General features: G+C 38.4%; 1 protein-coding gene and 1 pseudogene across 1 annotated transcript in view; both read left to right on the top strand.

The window, feature by feature from the left end:
- Positions 1–14,495, top strand: part of MICU2 (mitochondrial calcium uptake 2) — a 109,252-nt gene extending 94,757 nt beyond the window's left edge. The window contains exons 10-13 of the mRNA XM_037745573.1: positions 5,289–5,462; positions 11,300–11,408; positions 11,865–12,022; positions 13,858–14,495. Coding sequence (XP_037601501.1) covers positions 5,289–5,462; positions 11,300–11,408; positions 11,865–12,022; positions 13,858–13,962 — 546 coding nt within the window. The 3' untranslated portion in view covers positions 13,963–14,495. The remainder of the gene's footprint in view (positions 1–5,288; positions 5,463–11,299; positions 11,409–11,864; positions 12,023–13,857) is intronic.
- An 8,716-nt stretch (positions 14,496–23,211) lies between these two features.
- Positions 23,212–23,592, top strand: LOC108317602 (annotated as a pseudogene).
- Positions 23,593–23,594: the final 2 nt, after the last annotated feature.

Raw genomic sequence — 23,594 nt, forward strand, 5'->3', positions numbered from 1 at the left:
AAAATAAACATTTTTAAAAACCAAAAAAAAAAAAAAAAAGCAGAACAGAATAGCAGGGAAAACACTGACTTGGGAGGCAGGAGACCTGCATCTGATTCAGCTGAATCCAGTTCAGTAAAGATTTATTGAATGTGATATATGCTATTATGTGTCAAATTACCTCTCAAACACTAGGGATAGTTCCTTCTGGAAACTGTCTAGCAAACAGGCAGAAAAACATTTAAATACATTGTAGTTAGTGTTTTCTTATATAAACAGGATATTTGGGTAGCACAGAAGATCACTTAGTGTACCCTGTGTTAAAGGTTGGGACTAGGTAATCAGGGGACGCTTTCTGGAAGAAATACTAAGCTGAATCTTGACAAACTAGCAGGGATTAACAGGCAAAAGTGCTTTGGGCAGGGAGCCATTTGGGGGAATGATAACACAGCAGGAGCAAAGACGTAGAAGCATGAAAATGTATGGTTTGTAAAGGGAATTAGAAGCAGTAGAGTTCATAAAGCAGTAAGCATAAGGTGAGGAGAACAGAGGCTGGGGAAGTATGTACTTACCTGTGTGAAGGTTTTATGCACCATAAGACAGAGGTGGCTTGTTGAATTAACTCAGTGATGAAGGCCCTGAAGAATGCTGTGTGAAGGGTATTTAGTCAGATGTGCCCATCATCTGGCAGCAGAGTAGAGGTTAGATTTTATGAGAGAGAAGACCATTCAGATATTCCAGAAAAGAAATAAGAGCCTTGAACTAGTGTAGTGGCAATAAAGATTTTGAAGTGGAAAAGATTTCCAGACACAGGAGATAAAATTGTAGGACTCAGTGATTGATTAGATTTAAGGAATGGAGAAGAATACATGAAAATCCAAGTGCCTACTGCACTTTAGCCTGGGCAACAGAGTGAGACTCTGTCTCAAAAAAAAAAAAAGAAAGAAAAAATCTGGCCAGGCATGGAGGCTCGAGGCCTATCATCCCAGCACTTTGGGAGGCTGAGCTGGGTGGATCACAAGGTCAGGAGTTCAAGACCAGCCTAGCCAAGATGATGAAACCATGTCTCTACTAAAAATACAAAAATTAGTAGGGTGCAGTTGCGGGCACCTGTAATCCCAGCTACTTGGGAAGCTGAGGCAGGAGAATCGCTTGAACCCAGGCAGCAGAAGTTGCAGTGAGCCGAGATTGCACCACTGCACCCCAGCCTAGGTGATAGATTGAGACTCTGTCTCAAAAAAAAAAAAAAAAAAATCTAAGTTTCTGAATTGTATCCTAATCCCACTAATCACAGTTTACCTGATAGCTATACTGAGTCATCTAACCTCTCTATAACAATTTTTTTCAACAATAGTTTAAACCGTACTTCTTTTGTATACTTAAAATGTCACTCTCTCAATGTTTTTTGAAGTTCCAAAAGTATCATAATTTAAAACAAGGAAAGCTGTTATCATAATGCTGATATTGTCATATTACTGATAATTTTTCAAACTACATTCACAGAGATACTAACATAGCACCTCACTTCACTTTAAGATTTCCTGACTAGTTAATTTTTAAGGATGCTTCTCACCTTACTTTAATGGCTCCTGTAAATAATGGGCCCTGTGAAATATGTCATACCATCGTGCAATTTTTTAAATCTGATTAAATTCACAAAAACTTTAAAAGTGAAATTTTTCAGAAGTTTTCTAAGATATTGCAAAGTGTCCCTAAAGTTAAAATTATAATAGGCTGGAAGTTATGGCAATCATAAAATATCTTTTAAATTTTGCTAAGTCATAAAATAACAGAAAATGACTTCTAATATATAATATTTTCAAAAGTTTGCACCAACATAGTAGCCAAATCATTGAAATTCCACAAAAAATTTTCCATATGTATTATTTGGAGCTTATACTTTTGTGTTTCTGGGAGTGTAATGAATAACATGTTTAACTGATGATGGAAGGAGGTGAAGGCTGAAAATACAGGAGTGACTGGGAATCACCAGAGGAGCAAGGTCCCTGAAGGGGAGGAAGTGCAGGAATCTAGGTGAGATCCACAATGCAGGCAAATAAGTTAGCCACAGACAGGAAAAGGGACTCCTCATCCATTGTGACAGGTTGGAGAGAGTGGAGAGAAGGATGCCTGTAGATGCTATTAAAAATTTTAGTGACAATAAGAAAATGAACACATTTATTAAATAATGGTTTCTAGTTTCTGTAGGAAGCAGGGGCAAAGTCATATGCTGAGGATAAACAGAAAAGAAAGTGAAAAGGGGTTGAAATAGCTTGTAAGTAAAATCAAAGAACATATTTCCAGGCTTGCAGAAGAGGGTCTGGAAAGCTCAAGGACCCAGTTGAAAATGTGCACCATCAATTTGTGAAGATAGCACTATGTGCAGTTTTAATATGGTTTTCTTTAAGCCATACTTGAAGAAGGCCTTTTGCAGCCCATTAGAGCTGAGGCGTGGGTGAGAAAGTGGGAAGCAATTAAGAGTGGGGTCTGGAGCTTGGCGTGGCAGCTCACACCTGTAATCCCAGCACTTTGGGAGACCATGGCAGGCAGATTGCTTGAGCCCAGGACTTCGACAGCGGCCTGGGCAACATGGCAAAAAACTCATCTCTGCAAAAGAGATGTGTGTGGTGGTATGCACTCGTAGCCCCAGCTACTTGGGAGGCTGAGGTGGGGAGCATCACCAGAGTTCCATAGTCTTCTGATAGGTGGTGGATGCATTGAATGGGCCTTCAAGTACCAGACTAGGTTACCAAAAGGACAGGCACAGATCAAGAGAAACTCATCAGCTAATGAGGAAGCACACAGAAAAACTTGTGATTTGTTTTCTGTTTTTTTTTTTTTTTTACTTATACAACTAATAAAAAGATTTTCCAACTGAAATACCACTTAGCCTTTTAAGTAAAAACCACAGTATAATTTAATTCTGTCTCCAGGATTTTGGTGTTCTTTTATTGTTATGAAAGCAGCAGATAATTTAAATTGTGAAAACTGAATTTTCTATCAACCAACGTGATGTTTGGGGGGAAAGCATTGACTCGGGCTACTCAGGCAGTTCCTGATGACATTTACCCCCTGAATCAGTACATCTTGGTTTTGTTGTGTTTTTCCTGTCTCTTTTTTCCTCTTCTCTCTTACTCTCTTTGGAGACTTTTCTTCTTCTGCATTTCTTTTCCCTTCTTTTAAACTCCATGAATTAGCCTTAAAGACAGTAACCAGAAATAATCCCTGAGTTTATTTCTAGTATGGCACATTTGACCTCATTTTTTATTCCAGTGAGTTTTTTATACTGAAAATAAACCTGTGACTTAAGATATATAATGGTTAGAGGGAAGAAAATTGGCCTCAAGTCTTCTTATCAGGAAAAATTGGGGAGGATGTTGATACTGATGTACTTTTTAGGACTGGGACTGTTAAAAATTCTGAAATGCCAATTATTAGTTGCGGAGTTCTGAGTTTCATCAAGAGCTTTTATAAATTCAGAGGTGTCTGTAAGCAGTAGTGTGCTCGTAAATATGTTTAACAGTCCTCTGTCTCAGGAAAAACAGCCTTGATTTGTAGTGTTTGCCAATTAGTGGTATAAATAAATACTCTTGCCACGCCAATGTCAAGCTCCCCAGCATGCAGCAGAGGTGGGAAGATGTGCTCGACAGACCCACAGCTGATATGAGCCACTCCAGTACACCACTGCCTAAACAATTCCAGTAAGGAGGAACAGATGTCTTTCATTGTTTCTAATTAACCCACTAATTTACAAAGTATGTGATTTGTTCACAAATGTGTCTGTCAGCCTATCTATAAATCTTCCAATTCATATATGCATGTTCAGATCATGTTCTAGACTTTCAAGATACTATGATTTTAGGCTTAAAGGGAAAAGATTATCATCATAAATGGGCTCATATTCATTAAAAGTAGTATAATTAGGTAAGATGAAAGTAGCTTAATCCTGACAATGTATAGTTTAATGGCAATTAAGTTTATAATATTTCAGCCTCTGCAAGCGGCTCGGTTAGAGCCTGAAGAAAAAGAAAGGGAAAGGAACAAGTTAATAATGTTTTTATACCATATTTTCTGCTTGCATAATTCAGTATACACTCATTTGCAAGTAGAGCATGCATTTAACAGTCGTAATAAGAATCAGTTGAATGTCATTACAGTATACGGGGCAAGAAAACTAAACTAAATAAAAGGCAAAATATATCAGGAAAATATTTTGTTGATCCATCAGTCCAAACTTAAAATGCTTCAAATTTTAGATAAAGTTCTGCTTTGACCCAGAAAGAAACATGGCATTGATGAATCTGTGTATTCAGTACATTCAGAAAATGTTTTGTTAAGTAACAAACTCTTGCCTACCATGTAGACAGAAGTCTAAGATCAAACTCCTTCATGCTTTTAAGATTTCTGGGATAAATGTAGAACTTCAAGCAAGTAATTTTTAACAGTGACAGTTTTTCTCCCACTGAATTAGAATGTCCCTCTCTGTCATCACCCCATGTATATTTTCATTTGAATTTGACATGACGGATAGTATAGATCTTTTAACATGTGGATAAGTGAATAAAGAGATCTGCAACATATTAAAATTCGTGGAGATAATACTTTTCACATGATTTAGGTTATAAATAAATCAAGTACAACATTTCTGGGTTCTTGTTCAAAGAAGATTGATTTTAATCTGATGTCTTTTCAACTTGTCCCTTTCCTGGGAAGCCATTGATGACCGTTTGATCAAAGTGCCATGTTGTTTTTACAAGAAAGGCATGTTGAGTCATATAGACATGTATTATTGTTAAAAAGATTATGTTTTTAGGAAGATCTAAGCTTTTGATGCCAAGCCATTGATTATACTGATTAACCCTGGTATCAGAAAAATGTTAGGAAGTAGTAATTATGATTAACATTCTAAAAGCAATGTCCCACCTAAATTTTAAATTTCTCTGATTATTGATAATTTTTCTATGTTGGAAAAAATTAGTTCCCATGGAATTGTATTTTCTCTGGATGTGTCAAAGCAACATTTTACATAATTTTTTAAGTTGTTAGGTTTATCAAAATGTAGGTTGCCAGCTATAACTTACACAAACATATTGAGTATAGGAAGTTGCTGATGGAAGCCAGTGCTGAACGTAATCAGCGTCTCTGCATCCTCCCTCTTGCCACAATCCTTGCACGGCACTCTGCCTTATCCTGCTCACCACATCAGGAGGCCAGCCACTCACTGGGTAATAGTGAAGGTACTTTGCAGACCCATTTACAGTATTTAACTATACCACTAGTTACTTTACTAATTTTGTATTTTAACATTTAGATTTATGGAAAATTTACAAACAGAGATTCAAGAAATGGAATTCCTTCAGTTTTCTAAAGGTTTGAGTTTCATGAGAAAAGAAGACTTTGCAGAGTGGCTACTTTTTTTCACTAACACTGAAAATAAAGATATTTATTGGAAAAATGTGAGAGAGAAGTTGTCAGCAGGAGAGGTTGGTATACCTTTTATTATGTATGTGATAAAGATGAAATAATAAGTTAGACATGTTTACATAAATAAAGTAACTTCTGCCCTGCATGGAGGCCCACATCTGTAATCAAAGCACTCTGGGAGGCTGAAGCAGATGGATCTTGTGAGGTCAGGATTTCGAGACCAGCTTGGCTAACATGGTGAAACTCCATTTCTACTAAAAATACAAAAATTAGCCGGGCATGGTGGCATGCGCCTGTAATCCCAGCTACTTGGGAGGCTGAGGAGGAGAATCGCTTGAACCCGAGAGGCAGAGGTTGCAGTGAGCCGAGATTGAGCCATGGCATTCCAGCCTGGGCGACAAGCGCAACTCCATCTCAAAATAAATATGTAAATAAATAAATAAAGTAACTTCTGAATTAACCAAGACTGTGCTACTCTCAATGGTATATAAAATCAATTTGAGGAATGTTCTGTACATGCTATTTTCCTGTGAAGGAAAACTACTGCCTAAGACAGAATCGAGTCTAGCAATTGCAAGTTTTTCATTTCCAGTAAAGCTGTGAATAAGACAAGTATCACCACTATTATTTAATATCATTCTGGAAATCTTAACCAGTCCAAATTAACACAGTTATTTAAAAGAGTATTAAAAAGGAGGTAGCAGTTTTCTCTGTTTTATATGATGCAATTATATGCCTAGAGAACCCAAGAGAATTCAGTAGAAAAATCATAGAAACAGTAAGAATTCAATAAAGTACCTGAAGTACCTGTTACAAATTAATATATAAGAAGCAGCAGCTCTCCTGTATACAAATTACAAGTAGAAAACGTAATGGCATGCATATGTGTATGTATGTATATACGAGATGTGTGAAATGATGATTGCCAAGGTATTAATAATTATTCATGTGCAGTAGTGAGGTTTCAAGTGACTGTTACTTTCTTTCTTTATACCTTTATGTATTGTTCCAAAAAAGTGTTTGCAATGGACATGTATTTTATATAACTTTTTTAAAAGTTACTTCTATTTTAAGAAAAAAGATAAAATACAATAGAAGAACCCAGTTATAATTGCAAGGTAAATATATAACAATTAGAAGTAAATGTAACAAAAAAAGAAAACAATAGCCTTGGTGGCTATAAAAAGAAAACACATCTAATTATAAGACATTCCCTATTATTGAATAGAAAGCCTTAGAATTATAAATATAGCAATTCGGTTGTATTCTAATTCTTCAGTTAGCCTATAAGTGTAATAGGTATATTAGAACAGTCCAAGTTTGCTGCAACTACAAATTAACCCTGAAATCCCCCTGGCTGACCCTGAGTTTCTTGCTCAGTCATGCCACAGTTCCATTATGGGCTGATAGGTGTCTCTGTCTGCATAGAGGTATAGACCCCCTCAGGGGTCTAGACCCTCTGAGGCTGTGCCATCTTGGAGTTGCGTCATCTGGAAGAAGCACCACACTCAGAGGCTGTGGCAGGAAAAAAAGGAGGGGAGTCACAATCCAGCAATTAAATGTTTTGGCCTGGAAACATCACGTGACACTTGGCTATTAGCCAGACTAATCACAAACCCCACCTGAATGCAGGGAGGCAAGGAACTGCAGTCTTTCATACATACGAGAATCAGAAAAGAGCCAGATACTGGTCAACACTTGCAGGTTTCAATAAAAATTCTTGGGAATTTGAATTGAATTCTTGGGAAGAAACTAGACAAGCCATAAAAGTTTATAGGAAAAGAATGTCAACATATTAAAATATATTATCAAAATCTTGGTAACTAAAATAGTTTGTTACTGACAATAAATTTGACAGATTCCAGAAATAGACTTGAACATATGGAAAATTTAGCATTTATGAAATAGTATTTTAAATTAGTTGGGTAAAAGAATTATTAATAAATGGCATTAGGATAATTCACTGGCCATCTGAGGGAGAAAATAAACATAAATCTCTACCCCATTCATTACTCTAAATTTTGGATAAATCAAAAAATTAAATGTTGAAGAAAGAAAATGAAACTAAAGTGTAGAGGAAAACATGGAAACAGTGTTTTATCTTAGGCCATAAACCTTTCTAAGCAAAACCCAGAACCTTTCCAAGAAAATTTGATGAAATATCTAAAAATTAATATTTTGTTACCTCACCTCATCCCCTCCAAAAATTATAATCAGAGTCAAAAGAAAAAGTTAACAACATGAGGAAGTGGGAGATAATTGATATGTAAAGACCAACTTTCTCGATTTATAATGGGATCTTTAAAAATCAGTAGGGATTGGCCAGATGTGGTGGCGCACACCTGTAATCCCAGCACTTTGGGAGGCTGAGACAGGAGGCTGTCTTGAAGTCAGGAGTTCAAGACTAGCTGGGCCAACATGGTGAAAACCCATCTCTACCAAAAAATACAAAAAAAAGTAGCTAGGCATGGTGTCACACACCTGTAGTCCCACCTACTCAGGAGGCTGAGGCAGGAGAATTGCATGAACCTGGGAGACAAAGGTTGCAGTGAGCCAAGATTGCACCTGGGCAACAGAGTGAGACTCTGTATGTATGTATCAAGAAACTTAAAATGGTGTGAGTTTTTTTCCCTATTTAATATGTTATGAAAATCAACATGTGATTAACTGTAGAGTATCTGAGATTTTATCCCTTTGCAAGTTAGCCTGAACAGTTTCATGGATGTTTGCAGAAGATACAAGAATATTGAGTCAGACACAAAGAATTTTATCATCATAATGTAGCAACAACATGAGCAACATATTTGTATCAGTTCCCCCTTGCCTCCCAGTCCCTGTGGGCATGATGCTGAGAGGCCCAGGTAGATGCTGCCCACACAGTAGATCCACCTCACAGCTGAGACCCCTCATCTTAATAAATCTGAATGTTTTGTAATGGGCAGTAAACAAACCTTCCTGAGCTTTGCTGCAGTGGGAGACATTATGTATTCATGATACTGGACAGTAAGGAAAGCTGTCCGGTGCTCCTGAGGAACAATGCTGTCCGCTATACAAACAATTCTCCTGCCTTGTCCTTCTAAGTAGCTGAGATTACAGGCACACGCCACCATGCCTCAATAATTTTTATATGTTCGGTGGAATGGGCTTCACCATGTTGGCCAGGCTGGTCTCAAACTCCCGGCCTCAGGTGATCCACCTACCTTGGCCTTCCAAAGTGCTGGGATTACTGGCCTGAAATCCTTGAAAAGATAATCTGGAACAAAAATGCAGTTGGTGCTGCCTCTGTTTGATAGATATACAGAAACGTGAGACTCATGGAGAACAGTCTCCCACAATAAGAAGTCACCTAAAAACCCATTAGAAATCTGGGCCAAGGACCTAAACAGGACACAAGAAGAGAAATCCACAAATGACTAATAAGCATGTGAAAAATGTTTAACTTCATTCACAATTAAAGATAGAAATTCAGGCCAGATGCTATGGCTCACGCCTGTAATCCCAGCACTTTTGGAAGCCAAGGTGGGTGGATCATCTCAGGCCAGGAGTTTGAGACCCTGGCCAACCTGGTGAAACCCTGTCTCTTCTAAAAATACAAAAATTAACCAGGCATGGTGGCACATGCTTGTAATCCCAGCTACTTGGGAAGCCAAGGCAGAAGAATCACTTGAACCAAGGAGGCAAAGATTGCAGTGGGCCAAGATCGTGCCACTGCACTCCAGCCTGGGCAACAGAGCAAGGCTCTGTAAGACATACAAATTCAGACATTAATACAATATTTTTCATCTATCAGAAAAGCAGACATCAAAAAAGTTGCACCCAGTGCCTACTTTGAGATCATGATAGAAGCAGCCACTCTTTTATTTGTGCTGATAAATACACTGGTTTTTTCTTTTTCTTTTTTTCCTCTCTGCCTATCATCTTTTAAATATACTGTTAAGAGAATAAAGGAAGGTACAGAAATATGTGAAGAGATTGTTCCCATTGTGTAAAACAAGGAGATGTGTGTGTACATGTATACACTTTTATATGAATAAAATATTTCTGGACAGAGACACACTAGGAATTGGTATCACATGTCTGGGGAATGGAACTGGGAATCAGAAGAGGAAGGACTTTTCATCATTTATTCTTCATACTGTTTGAATTTTTAACCATGTGCGCATATTACTTTTTCAAAAACTTTATTGAAATGTTTAAAAATAAAAATGTCATGAAGTCACAAAAGCTTGAAAGCAATGAACCTTGAGTAAGACCACACATTATGGAGGGCATGATCCTGAATATCCCTACAAAGAGAAACTTTTTTTTTTCAAGCAGGGAAGAATTTACTTTCAAATTAAGAATTTTTGGCTGAGCACAATGGCTCACACCTGTAATCCCTGCACTTTCTGAGGCTAAGGTGGGAGGATCACTTGAGCCTAGGAGTTTGAAACCAGCCTGAGCAACATAGCAAGATCTCTTCTCTACTAAAAATAAAATTTAAAAATTAGCTGGCGTGGTGCTGTGTGCCTGTAGTCCCAAGCTACTTGGGGGGCTGAGGCAGGAGAATAGCTTGAACCCAGAATTTCAAGGTTGCAGTGAGCTGTGATTGCACCACTGGACTCCAGCCTGGATGACAGTGAAATACTGTCTCAAAAACAAAGTAAAAGCTAAGAGAATTTTTATACTTTGTTTACTTTTTTTTTTTTTTTTTTAGACAGGGTCTTGCTCTATTGCCCGGGCTGGAGTGCAGTGGTGCAATTAGCTCACTGTAATAACCTCAAACTGCTGTGCTCAAGGGCTCCTTCTGCCTAAGCCTCCTAAGTAGCTGGGACCACAGGCACATGCCACCATGCTGGCTAATTTTTGTATTTTCTGTAGAGACAGGGATTTCGCCGTGTTGCTCGGTCTGGTCTCCAACTCTAGAGCTCAAGCAATCCGGCCACCTCGGCCTTCCAAAGTGTTGTAATTACAGTCAAGAGCCATCGTACCCAGCCTTGTTTACTTTTTAAACTTCTGTATTTGTTTGTTTGCTTTTAGAGGAAGTCTCACTCTGTCACTCAGGCTGGAGTGCAGTGCTGCAATCTTGGCTCACTGCAACCTCCGCCTCCCAGGTTCAAGCAATTCTCCTGCCTCAGCCTCCCAAATAGCTGAGACAACACACTTGCACCACCACATGCAGCTAATTTTGTATTTTTAGCAGAGACAGTGTTTCACCATGTTGGCCAAGCTGGTCTCAAACTGCTAATCTCAGGTGATCCTCCTACCTTGGCGTCCCAAAGTGCTGGGATTACCTGCATGAGCCACCACATAGGGTCCGTTTGTTTTATTTTTAAGTGTGCAGGTTTTGAAGTCAGATGGACCAAGGTTCAGATCCTGATTGTTTCAGTTAGTAGACCTTGGGCAAGCTGTATAACCCCTGAAGTGTTACTTAAGACTTATGCTAAGGTCATACACGTTGTAAAGGGCAGAACCGGAATTTCAACATAAGTTCATCTAACTCCAAAACCCAGTGCTCTTGCTCAGTGCTGTGTCCACTAATAAAACTTAGCAGAAGTGGACCACGTAACAGACTATATTAGTCTCCTCAGGCTGCCACCCCCAAACACCACAGGTCAGGCAGCTTAAACAGTAGATTGATTTCTCACAGTTCTGGAGGCTAGGAGTCCAAGGTCAAGGCACCAGCAGGGCCAGTTTCTGGTGAGGCCTCTCGCTCAGCTTGCACGCAGCACCTTCTCACTGTGCCCCTCATGTGGCCATTTCTTTGTGCACACAGAGAGAACGGAACAGAGAAAGCTCTGTTGCCTCTTCCTCTTAGAATGACACTAGTCTTTAACTGTAGAAAAGAAGGTTCACAACGTTTATAAGATTGTTTAATGTATTTACAAAATTGTAATAAAAACTCTTGTTTTATTAGAGCATTAGTTTGGATGAGTTCAAGTCATTTTGCCATTTTACAACCCACTTGGAAGACTTTGCTATTGCCATGCAGATGTTCAGTTTAGCTCATCGTCCTGTCAGACTAGGTAAGTTATGAAAAACCGTTCGATTTTTATCACCTATAAACAGTTTTACTATATTCTTCAACTAAATACTACCAGTCAAGGAACAAATTATAAGTAAAAATAATGTGGTTATTTTAGCTTTTAATGTGGCTATTCTAGATTTACAATACCAGTACTTCAATTTAATGGTTACTTTATTTACTTTTATTTTCTCATTCTCCTAAAAAGGAGGAATTATTTAAATATATGTCTATAGCATTGATTAAATTAAAATAGCTCATTTATCTTGCAATGACTTTAATGCCATCTCTCAATTTAGGATTTGAATATTTTCTTCATGGACATTTTTGTTTTTGTTTTACTTCCCAAATAATAAAAATTTGGATTTGCTTTTACTTCTCAAATAATGAAAATTTAGATTAGTTCCACTGAGACTATTTCGGGTAGTTGATGAGTTGTTTTATCTTTGTTTTTTAGCCGAGTTTAAGAGAGCTGTGAAAGTAGCAACAGGACAAGAACTGTCAAACAATATTTTGGACACCGTCTTCAAGATCTTTGATGTGGACGGTGATGAATGTCTTAGTCATGAAGAGTTTCTTGGGGTGTTAAAAAACAGAATGCATCGAGGTTTATGGGTAACAAATTTTTTTATATAATACATGTTTACATTATCATTAACTGAATGATATTAAACGTAGAATTTGGGCAAATGTACAGTCTTTAAATGGAGTTTTCATCATTTATAAAAAGATTATAAGCTGAAATTGAAATACGGAAATACACTTTATGAGATTAAATATTTTCTTAGATTTTTAAAAAATAATCTGAATCTAATCAGAAATCACTATTTAAAGGTGCCGTGAGCTATGATCGCACCTGTGCACTCTAACCTCTACAACAGAGCAAGACCTTGTCTGTTTAAAAAAAAAATTTTTTTTTTTTTTTTAAAGAAAATGCTATTCAGAAATATAGTCTAGCCAGACATGGTGGCTCACATCTGTAATCCCAGCAGGAGGCCTAGGTGGGCAGATCACTTTAGGCCGGGAGTTCGAGACCCGCTTGGGTAACACCATGAGACTCTGTTTCTACAAAAAAAGGAAAAAGAAATCCTACCCTAGTATTTGACTGACGACATGTAATTAGATATATGTAAATTCAAATCCCAGCTCTACTGTTTATTAACTGCTGAATCTTGCAAAGCCACTTAATTTTTCTTAGTCTCAGATTCTTTATCCATACCATGAGGAAACTAATCTATCAGAAAGCATTATTGTAAGAATTTAATGTGAAATACTTAGTATAGTAGCTGAGATAATGAAATTAATTTCACCATTAGCATTATTCACTCGAAGTCACATATGAGTCTATACATTTATGGGACAGATCAAATTCAGATTTTTTTTTAGATTAGAATGTGCTAGAAGCACTCTCAGAAAAGAAGTCTGCAAGGGGAAAACTAGGATCCAAAGATACCCTACATGGTAGATAGACAGACAGACAGACAGACAGATAAGAAGAAAGAAAGGAGGGGGGGAGAGAGAGAATATGGGACTATGCATGAAAATAAAGCTATTTACAGCTTAGAAAAGCAGTTCCATTTCCTGCAACAAATATAACAGGGAAAAATATTAAATATGATTTTCATTAGCAAACAATATTTTATAAGCTTTGCAGTTATCCGACACCCCATAAATATATTCCTGGAAATTAAGCCAGTCTTTACGGTTAACAGTTTACCTGGGAGTCTCTTTGCCCTTTCTCAGAAGACATTAAAAAGAAGAGCTGTAAATCAGTCATAGGAAAAAGAACATACATAATCTGGAGTAGAATTTTGCTTCCACTTGGCTAATTTCCATCAATGGAAATTCCTGTGGAATTTTCCATCAATTCCTGTGGTCACCAGGATCCAAATATTTTCTAACCTTTACCTTTTTATTGAGAGAAATAGTAATCCACACACATTTTTTGCTAAAAAATGTTGCACATGAATTAGATTATTTCTTGATGCTTTTCATTAAATATTTTGTGACCTATTGCTTCTTTTTTAGTTTAAGCCAACATTAAATCAAAGCTTTGGGTTTATAATTTTATTCCACACAGCTAAATAAAGTTAACCAGAAAAAGGGAAAGATTATAAAACATTATAAAATAATTACATTTTAAAGCCAGTATGTGAAAGGAGATGGCCCAACATCTTTATTACCCTCTTACAGAAGAAACTCCATTAGTGTGTGCTGAGTCTAGTTCCACTCCCTAGTTACGTTGTGTGGTCACGTTCACTCCTCGTCTTTTACCCTCATTTTACATCCTGTCGTGATCATCTTTTACAACACAGTCCATCCTCAACTACTTTTGGAGGAGGGAAGGAAATAAACAGTAACATAAACTACACATGAAATCGTGTTTAACCTTGAAGACAGTGATTTTTACTGTCTTTTTTTACCCCTTGATTTTTACTTTTGGTTAACAGGTACCACAACATCAGAGTATACAAGAATACTGGAAGTGTGTGAAGAAAGAAAGCATTAAAGGCGTAAAAGAAGTCTGGAAACAAGCTGGAAAGGGGCTTTTTTAATAAAAGCTATAATAATATGGCAATTATGTTGCTCCAAATGTCAAAATTTGTGATTTTTAGAAGTACTAGCTATATATCTTCATAAATCTTCATTGATATTCTTTGTGATATAAGCATATCTTGACTTACTTTCTGATTTATAATTTTACTAAAGAACTTAGAAAAACTAAGTGTAAAAATAGATACTGGATTCTGTCAGAAGGCCTAGATTTGAAATAATGTTTTGTACTTTGGTAAGATGGAAAGCTTAGTAAAGATTCACTGATTTCTTAGACACTCTAATGTGATATGCTCTCTGGTAGGATAAAACAGGTATATACAGGAACAAGTACTTGAGACCAAGGCCAGTATCAATTCCAGACATCCTGATGTTCCTAATAGGGTAAATGAAGTTAAAACTTATTTCAGATTTTTCTCATCTGTATCTTATGTCTCATAAATTTATTGTATACTTTATGTCAGTAGCTTAGCTGTTTATTGTCTTTAACATGTAAATTTCAATATTCTATCTGGAAGCAGAATAAAATATTTACTCTCAGATGTAAAAAATACTGAGAGGTGCTTTTTTTCATGTGTTTTTAAAACTACTTTTTTAAAAAAATTATAAATACTCATCATCCTTGCCAACCTTATTACTTCTTAAAGACTAGTATAGTTGGAAGAAATTTTGATCACAAGGTCAAGGTCTCGTGGGATATATTAGGTTGTGGAAAACGTTTAAAATGGGGTCATTAATTGGCATTAAGCTGAATATAAAATGCTATTATAAAATGGCATTTTTTAAAAACACGGTAAATAAAAATTATAAAAATCTTGTGCAAATATCTAAAACCAGTTCCATTCTCTAGAGAACTGGCTAATTCCAAGGCTGTGACAGGGAAAGTCCAAGATCAGGCTAGAACATCCTGTGCCTAAAAGTAAAGAAGGGCTCACAGAAAGGTGAAGAGGCAGAAGGACAGAGACAGCTCGAAGAGGCTGCCCCTGTCAAATCTGGTTCCACTTAAGGATCAGAGTAATTAATGTCAGTAATAAACTATAGCTTATTGAATAAGAATTCAGGAGTTACACCAAAAATTAATTAATTAATGAGGCCAGAGAAACCTCTCCCTTATTGTTGAAGGATAATGCCTTGAAATGTGTTAATCCACTAAACTGAAAAACTCTCCCACACAATTTAATGATTGAAATTGACAAGGGGCAAAAGCTTTTGTCCATTTATTAAAAATAGTTTGCTGCTGATTGAAAAACAAATTGGCTCTAATGAATTGTTTTAGAAATAATTGCTTATAAAATAATTTTTTATCATATAAAACCAAAAGAAAAGATAGGCAATGCAAGAAAGTATAGGTATGAATGAATCCTCCACCATTTTATCTGTCAACCACAAATCCTCACCTGTCCTTCCAGATGCCCTTATGGGTAAAGATTAGGGGCACAAAAATGAGGATGGTTTCTCATGCCTTCACAGGCTCTGCTTTTTCAGCCTCACCTGGCACTGATTTGTTCTGCCCTACTTTCCACAGCATTCCATGAATGCTATGCAGTGCCCCAGCGACATAAAACTCCTGGTCTTTCTTCATGCGCACCATGTGTGTTTCACATTTCCCTACCCGCAAGCTTTGACACGTGCCATCTCCTGACAGCGATGCCTTTCCCCTATCCTCTTGATGAAATTCTAGACATCAAGGTGCCATCCACTTATCAGGTTTATCTCTACTAAAGTATCAAGAGCAGGAGCACTGCTTTAGTCATCTTTATATACCAGTCTAGCTGAATCCCTGGCATCCAACAAATGTTTGTTGAACAGAAAGAAGAGAGGGAGTGAGGGAAGAAGAAAGGAGAAAGGTGGGATGGGAGGAGCTAGTAAAGTTCGTAAGTCAACAAAGAAGTATGCCAAAAATCTGCTAGGCACCAGGCCTACAATGATGAATTAAATGGTTCCTGCTGTCATGGAACTTATAGAAGGTGAAGACAGAACTAACCAGGAAACATTTTAAGTATATATATACAGCTACAAACTAAGATCAAAAAAAGCAGGGTTAGAGATTAGACTTCCGTACAACAGGAGTATTTAGAGGGCTGAAGATACAGTTTTCAATTTTTCAAGTCTAAAAGGAAATTAACAAAAGATTCCTGAAAATGAATAAAGTTCATCATGTGATTACTACAAAACTACTTGATCCCATTTGAAAAGAATATGGATAAATATCTGTATCAAATAAGCAAACTAGATTTGCCAGTGTCTCCTGAGTTTGGAGACTTTCACCCGGAAAACAGCTGAAGCTTGTATTTCTCTGCTTATCCCTTCAAGGTGGGAGACAGTTGCAGTGGGTAGCGGAGCCCTGCCTTCACTGGTCTCCTTGCCTACTCCCTCAGGAATCTCATCACACCTCTGGCGTCTGTTCTGTCCTCACCTTCAGGCCCAGTTGCTTCCTAGATGTCTCCATTTGGTTTGTCCAACTCAGCACATCCAAAACTGACCAGATTATGTCTCCCTCTTTTTCCAAACTTCATTTCTTCATGTCTTCTGCCTTAGTGAGCATCTCCCATAAGAGACCAACTGGGAACCAGTCATCCAGGAGCCTCACTCCCTTAATCCTCCACAGTCAATCATGTCCTATCAATTCTGCTTCCTCAAAGTTGCCCAACTTGTGCTCCACCTTCCAACCCCATTGCCACTGCCTTAGTTCAAGCCCTGATTATTCATTACTTAGATGATCTCAATAGAATTCTAACTTGCCCTTTCTCCAGCCCCTTGTAAGGCACAGCAATTAAGCATCCAAACTCTGCTATTAGACTACCTGGATTCAAATCTCAGCTTCACCACATTAGTTAACATAACTCACCATATATCGTTTTGCATAGTACTTCTCTGTGCCCATTTTTTCATCTAAAAAGGAATGATTTTAGTTCTGATGCCATAGCATTTTTGTGAGGATTGAGATGATATGTAAAACACACTAGAGTAAACCTTTAGCAGCTTTTAAATACTATTGCTGTTAACTTATTTCAGATCCTCCTTCACAACACTTATTTTCTGAAGCATAAATCTGATCATGTTCTGATAATCTTACCACACTAAAATGGCTTTAAAAATAAAATTCAACTCGGCCAGGCGCCGTGGCTCACACCTATAATCCCAGCACTTTGGGAGGCCAAGGGGGGTGGATCACAAGGTCAAGAGATCAAGACCATCCTGGTCACCATGGTGAAACCCCGTTTATACTAAAAATACAAAAATTAGCTGGGCATGGTGGCACACACCTGTAGTCCCAGCTACTTGGGAGGCTGAGGCAGGAGAATTGCTTGAACCCAGGAGGTGGAGGTTGCGGTGAGCCGAGATTGCGCCATTGCACTTCAGCTTGGGTAACAAGAGCAAAACTCCATCTCAAAAAATAAAAATAAAATAAAATTCAACTGTACGTGCTTTTGCCCCATCGGTCTTCATATCCTAACACTTGCCCCACACACCTTACACTATAATTCTGAATTACTTGCCGTCACTCCACTTGGCAAGGTTCTCACTCTCCAAGTGTTTGCACTAACTAGTGCCCCTGTTGAAATGCTCCCACCTGCCTAACTGCATGTGCCATTTTATGTGTGAGGTTTTCCATTTTTCTCCCTGCTTTTCCCTCACATTCATTTAGGCATACATGCTGTTATTTCCTTCACACATTTCTGTCCACATATCTTTCAAGCCTCATTGAAGTATACTGGAATTCTTTTATGTATTCGCTTCTTATTGGCTGTGAGCTTATTGAGAACAACATGACTCTTTTAACACTGTCTCCCAGCATCCATCAAAGAGCTGGCACATACTGGTTGCTCAAAAAATGTTTGACCTATGAATGAACAAAAAGGAAAGTAGAACAAGAAATATCCCTGGGCTGGGCACGGTAGCTCACGCCTGTAATCCCAGCACTTTGGGAGGCCGAGGTGTGCGGATCACCTGAGGTCAGGAGTTTGAGACCAGCTTGGCCAACATGGCAAAACCCCAACTCTACTAAAAATACAAAAGTTAGCCAAGCATCGTGGCCGGCACCTGTAGTCCAAGATACTTGGAAGGCTGAGGAAGGAGAATCACTTGAACCCGGGAGGCAGAGGTTGCAGTGAGCCAAGATCACACTATTGCACTCCAGCCTGGGTGACAGAGCAAGACTCCATTTCAACAACAACAACAAAATTCCCATATGTGCTTGACCTGTTATCACATTTCAGCTTTTCTATTACAGGACTGGACAGGAGAGAGGAGATGGCTTAAGGGAGCTTTAAGACAGCTCTGGTTTGGCCTTTGCTTTGGACATAGATAGCAAATATCAAGAGAGACTGGCCAGTTTCTGATATGGTTAGAAAGCAGAACAGGTTCTGGGAATGGAAGCAAATTGAAATACCTTCTCAAAGTTTGGAAACAAGTTTACCCTCCAGGAGTTAATTCATATAATCAAAGCATAATGTAGGGACCAGGCATGGTGGCTCATGCCTGTAATCCCAGTACTTTGGGAGGCTGAGGCGAGCAGATCACTTGAAGTCAGGAGTTCAAGACAAGCCTGGCCAACATAGTGAAACCCCATCTCTACTAAAAACACAAAATTAGCCAGGTGTGGTGAGAGGCTCCTGTAATCCCAGTGACTCAGGAGGCCAAGACGAGAGAATCACTTGAAATCAAGGGGTAAAGTTTGCAGTGAGCCGAGATTGCACCATTGTACTCCAGCCTGGGTAACAAAGTGAAACTCTGTCTCAAAAGAAAAAAAAGGTATAAGGTAGGGAATGTCAGGGAAGACGGCAGAGCAGGAGGATCCAGTAATCTGTCTCTTCACCTAAACAGCTGTTGAACTGGCAGAAATTGTCTATTTTGGAACACTTCTGACATCTGAGGGAGAGAGTGATGAAATTGGTAGTAAATTTTGGTGAACAGCCTTTTGTGATGTAGCGGCAACAGGAAAAAGCCTGCCACTCAGCACCAGGAAACTGTCAGAGAAGCCGCCCACATTCCTGGTGCAGCTTCCTGGAACCAGTGTGGGCACAAACGACCTTATCCTCCAGGAGTAGGAGGTCATGTGTTTTGCCAGATGCCTGCCGCTTTTGATTGTGAGGGACCAGGCTGGAGGCCAGCCATTTTTTAATGCCCACCTCACAGGTTGAAGCAGCTTCCCAGCCACAGGAGGTTTAAAGAGATAGGATCTCTTCCCTCCTTCTTGAGAGCCAGACATTTAAGGACATTTAACTGTAGAGACAATGGAAAAGGAACCTCAGTGGCCACACACAACAGGAAAGATACACTTTGCAAAAATAGTTTGGAAAAGGCACAAATAGGAATGGGTCCAGTCCGCAACAAGCAAAAACAAGCAATTTCTGAGGAGTAGAATTAGATTCCAGAGTAACTACAAAATAATGCTCAGAATAACCAGTTCCCAACAAAAAATTATAAAATATGTAAAGCAACAGGAAAGTAAGATTCTTTCACAGGATATGAAGAATTTCACAGAAACCGTACCTAAAGAAGACTAGACTTTGGAATTATTAGTCAAAGATGTTAAATCAATTGTTTTAAATACATTCAATATATTTTCTAAAGGAAACCATGAATAAACACTAATAGAAATCAGGAAAACAATGTCTGAACAAAATGAGAATATAAATAAAGAGACAAGTTATAAAAAGGAGCCAAACAAATTCTGAAGCTGAAATCTGTAATAACTGAAATGAAAAATGCAACAGAGGGATTCAACAGCAGGTTTGAACAAGGAAAAGAGAGGAAGACATTGGAAATTACCCAGTCTAAGGAAAAGAAAGAAAGAGTGAAGAAAAATGAAGAGAGCCTGAGGAACCTATGGGACCTCATCAAGCATACCAAGTACACATTATAGGAATCCCAGAAGGAGAAGACAGAGAGAAAGGAGAAGCAAAAAATTCGAATAATGGCTGAAAAATTCCCAAATCTGATTTAAAACATGAATAAATACATCTAAGAAGCTCAATGAACTCCAAGCAGGAAAATTTTAAAGAGATACATACTGAGACATATAGTCAAATTATCAACTCTCATAGACAAAAAGAGAATTTTGAAAGTAGCAAGATAGAAGTGACTCATGCATGTACAAGAGACCTTCAATAAGAATGACAGTTTATCTCCCACCAGAAACCATGGAGGCCAAAAGGCACTAGATGACATGTTTAAAATCTTGAAAGAAAAAGACTGTCAACTGAGAACTCTATATACAGCAAAATTACACTTCAAGAATGAAGGAGAAATTAAGTTACATCCATATTAAAAAGACTGAGTCCATTTATTACCAGTATCTACCCTACAAGAAATGCTAAAGGGAGTGCTTCAGGCTGAAATGAAAGGATAATAGTAATTCAAAGACAGAAAAAAAAATACTACTAAAGGTAACTTCATAAGTATATATAATAGTCACTGGGCCACAAATATGCGGAAATTAATGACACACTCAACCAACCAATGAGTCAAAAAAAAGGGGGAAATTAGAACATACATTGAGACCAATAAAAATGAAAACACAACAGCAAAACTATAAGATACAGTGAAAGCAGTGCTAAGAGGAAAAGTAATAGCTGTAAATGTTTGCATTTAAGAAGAACAATAATCTCAAATCAACAACTTAACTTTACACCTTGGGAAACCAGAAAGAGAACAAATGAAATCTAAAGATAGAAGGAAGGAAATAATAAAGATTAGAGCTGTGATAAATGAAAGAGAGAAAGAATAGAAAAACAATAGAGAAAATCAGTGAAACCAAGAGTTGATTTCTTTTGAAAAGAACAAAGTTAGCAGGCATTTAGCTAGATTGACTAAGAAAAAAACAGAAGACTCAATTAAGATTAGAAATGAAAGAGAGGACATTACAAGTGATCTTACAGAAATAAAAAGGGTTATAAGAAAATATTATGAACAATTTTGTATGACCACAAACTGGATAGCTACAGTGAGCTATAGTCACACCACTGCACTCCAGCCTGGGTGACATAGTGAGATCTTGTCTCTTAAAATAAGAATGAATAATCCAAAAAAAGAAATTAAGAAAACGATTCCTACCGCGTGAGGTGGCTCACGCCTGTAATCCCAGCACTTTGGGAAGCCGAGGGGGGCGGATCACGAGGTCAGAAGATCGAGACCATCCTAGCCAACATGGTGAAACCCCATCTCTACTAAAAATACAAAAAAAAATTAGCTAGGCATGGTGGCACGTGCCTGTGGTTCCAGCTACTTGGGAGGCTGAGGTGGAAGAATCACTTGAACCCAGGAGGCAGAGGTTGCAGTGAGTCAAGATTGCTCCACTGCACTCCAGCCTGGTGACACAGCAAAACTCCGTCTAAAATTAAAAAAAAAAAAAAAAGAAAAAAGAAAAGAAAACTATTCCATTTATTTATTTAGAGACAGGGTCTCGCTCTGTCACCCAGGCTGGAGTGCAGAGGCACGGTCTTGGCTCACTGCAACCTCCACCTCCCAGGTTCAAGCAGTTCTCCTGCCTCAGCCTCCCAAGTAGCTGGGACTACATGCGCCTGCCACCCCACCTGGCTAATTTTTATATTTTTAGTAGAGAATGGGTTTCACCATGTTGGCCCGGCTGGTCTCGAACTCCTGACCCCGTGATCTGCCTGCCTCAGCCTCCCAAAGTGCTGAGATTACAGGCATGAGCCACCACACCTAGCCTTATGTTTATTTTATTTTATTTTATTTTATTATTTTATTTTATTTTTGAGACGGAGTTTCACTCTTGTTACCCAGGCTGGAGGGCAATGGCACAATCTCGGCTCACTGCAACCTCTGCCTCCTGGGTTCAAGCAATTCTCCTGCCTCAGCCTTCCGAGTAGCTGGGACTACAGGCATGCACCACCATGCCCAGCTAATTTTTGTATTTTTAGTAGAGACGGGGTTTCACCATGCTGACCAGGATGGTCTCAATCTCTTGACCTCGTGATCCACCCGCCTCGGCCTCCCAAAGTGCTATGATTATAGGCATCAGCCACCACGCCTGGCTGATGTTTATTTTGAGACAAAATGTCGCTCTTGTCACCCAGGTTGGGGTGCAATGGTGCTATCTTGGTTCACTGCAGCCTTCACCTCCTGGATTCAAGTGATTCTCCTGCCTCAGCCTCCCAGGTATCTGGGACTACCAGCACACACCACCACGCCCAGCTAATTTTGTATTTTTAGTAGAGACGGAGTTTCACTATATTGGCCAGGCTGGTCTTGAACTCCTGACCTCACGTAATCCACCCTCCTCAGCCTGCCAAAGTGTTGGGATTACAGACATGAGTCACCACTCCTGGCCTGAAAATTATTCCACTTATAGCAGCATCAAAAAGAATAAAATAACTAGGAATAAACTTAACCAAGGGAGAATAAGACTTTTACAAAACATTGCTGAAAAAAGTTTAAGAAGGCAAATAAATGGAAAGATATAACATGTCCATGCATTGGAACACAGTATTATTAGGATGTCAATACTACCCAAAGCCATCTTACAGATCCTACAGATATAATTCTTACGAAAACCCCAATGGCAATTTTTGGAAAAATAGAAAAATACATTTTAAAATTCATATGAAATCTCACAAGACTCTGAATAGCCACAACACTCTTGGAACAGAAATACAAAGTTGGAGGACTCATACTTTCTTATTTCAAAACTTACCACAAAGCACAGTAATCAAGACAATGTGGTTCTGACATAAATATAGAATATATTGACCATTGGAATAAAATGGAGACCCAAAAATAGACCCTCACAAATATGGTCAAATGATTTTCAACACAGCTGCCAAGGACATTAAGTGGAAAAAGGATTGCCTTTTCAACAAATAGTGCTGGACCAACTGTATATTCACATGCAAAGGAATGAAGTTGGACCCTTATCTTTTGCCATACGCTAAAATTTAATTAAAGTGTATCAAAAACCTAAACATAAGAGCTAAAACTATTAAATTCTTATAAGAAAACATAGGGGGAAAGCTTCATTACATTGGATTTGACAATGATTTCTTAGATATGACACCAAAAGCACAGGCAACAAGAGAAAAAATACATAAATTGGTCTTTATCAAAATTTAAAACTTTTATGTATCAAAGGGCACTATTAGGAGAATGAAAAGACGACTCAGAGAATAGGAGAAAAAATTCACAGATTATATATCTGATAGGAATTAACAACCAGAATATATAAATAACTCTTATAACTCGACAAGAATAACAACCAAATCCTGATTAGAAAATAGGTAAGAGTTCAACAGCAAGTTTCCAAGATGCCGCCCAAAGGAAAAAGTGGTTCTGGAAAAGCAGGGAAGTGGGAGCAGCCTCTGGGAGTGGCAGTGCTGACAAGAAGTCTCAAGGTCCCAAAGGTGGTGGCAATGCAGGAAAGGTCAGACACATTCTGTGTAAAAAACATGGTAAAACCATGGAAGCCATGGAAAAGTCAAAGTCAGATGAGATTCAATGAAGTGGCCGTACAATATAGTGAAGACAAAGCCAGGCAAGGGGGCAACTTGGGTTGGATGACCAGAGGGTCCGTGGTAGAACCGTTTCAAGAAGCAGCATTTGCCTTGTCTGTAAGTCGGGTGGATAAGCCCGTGTTTACAGACCCACCAGTTAAGACAAAATTCGGATATCA

The sequence above is a fragment of the Cebus imitator genome, unplaced genomic scaffold (genome assembly GCF_001604975.1).
Source record: "Cebus imitator isolate Cc_AM_T3 unplaced genomic scaffold, Cebus_imitator-1.0 Scaffold204, whole genome shotgun sequence".
NCBI lineage: Eukaryota > Metazoa > Chordata > Mammalia > Primates > Cebidae > Cebus > Cebus imitator.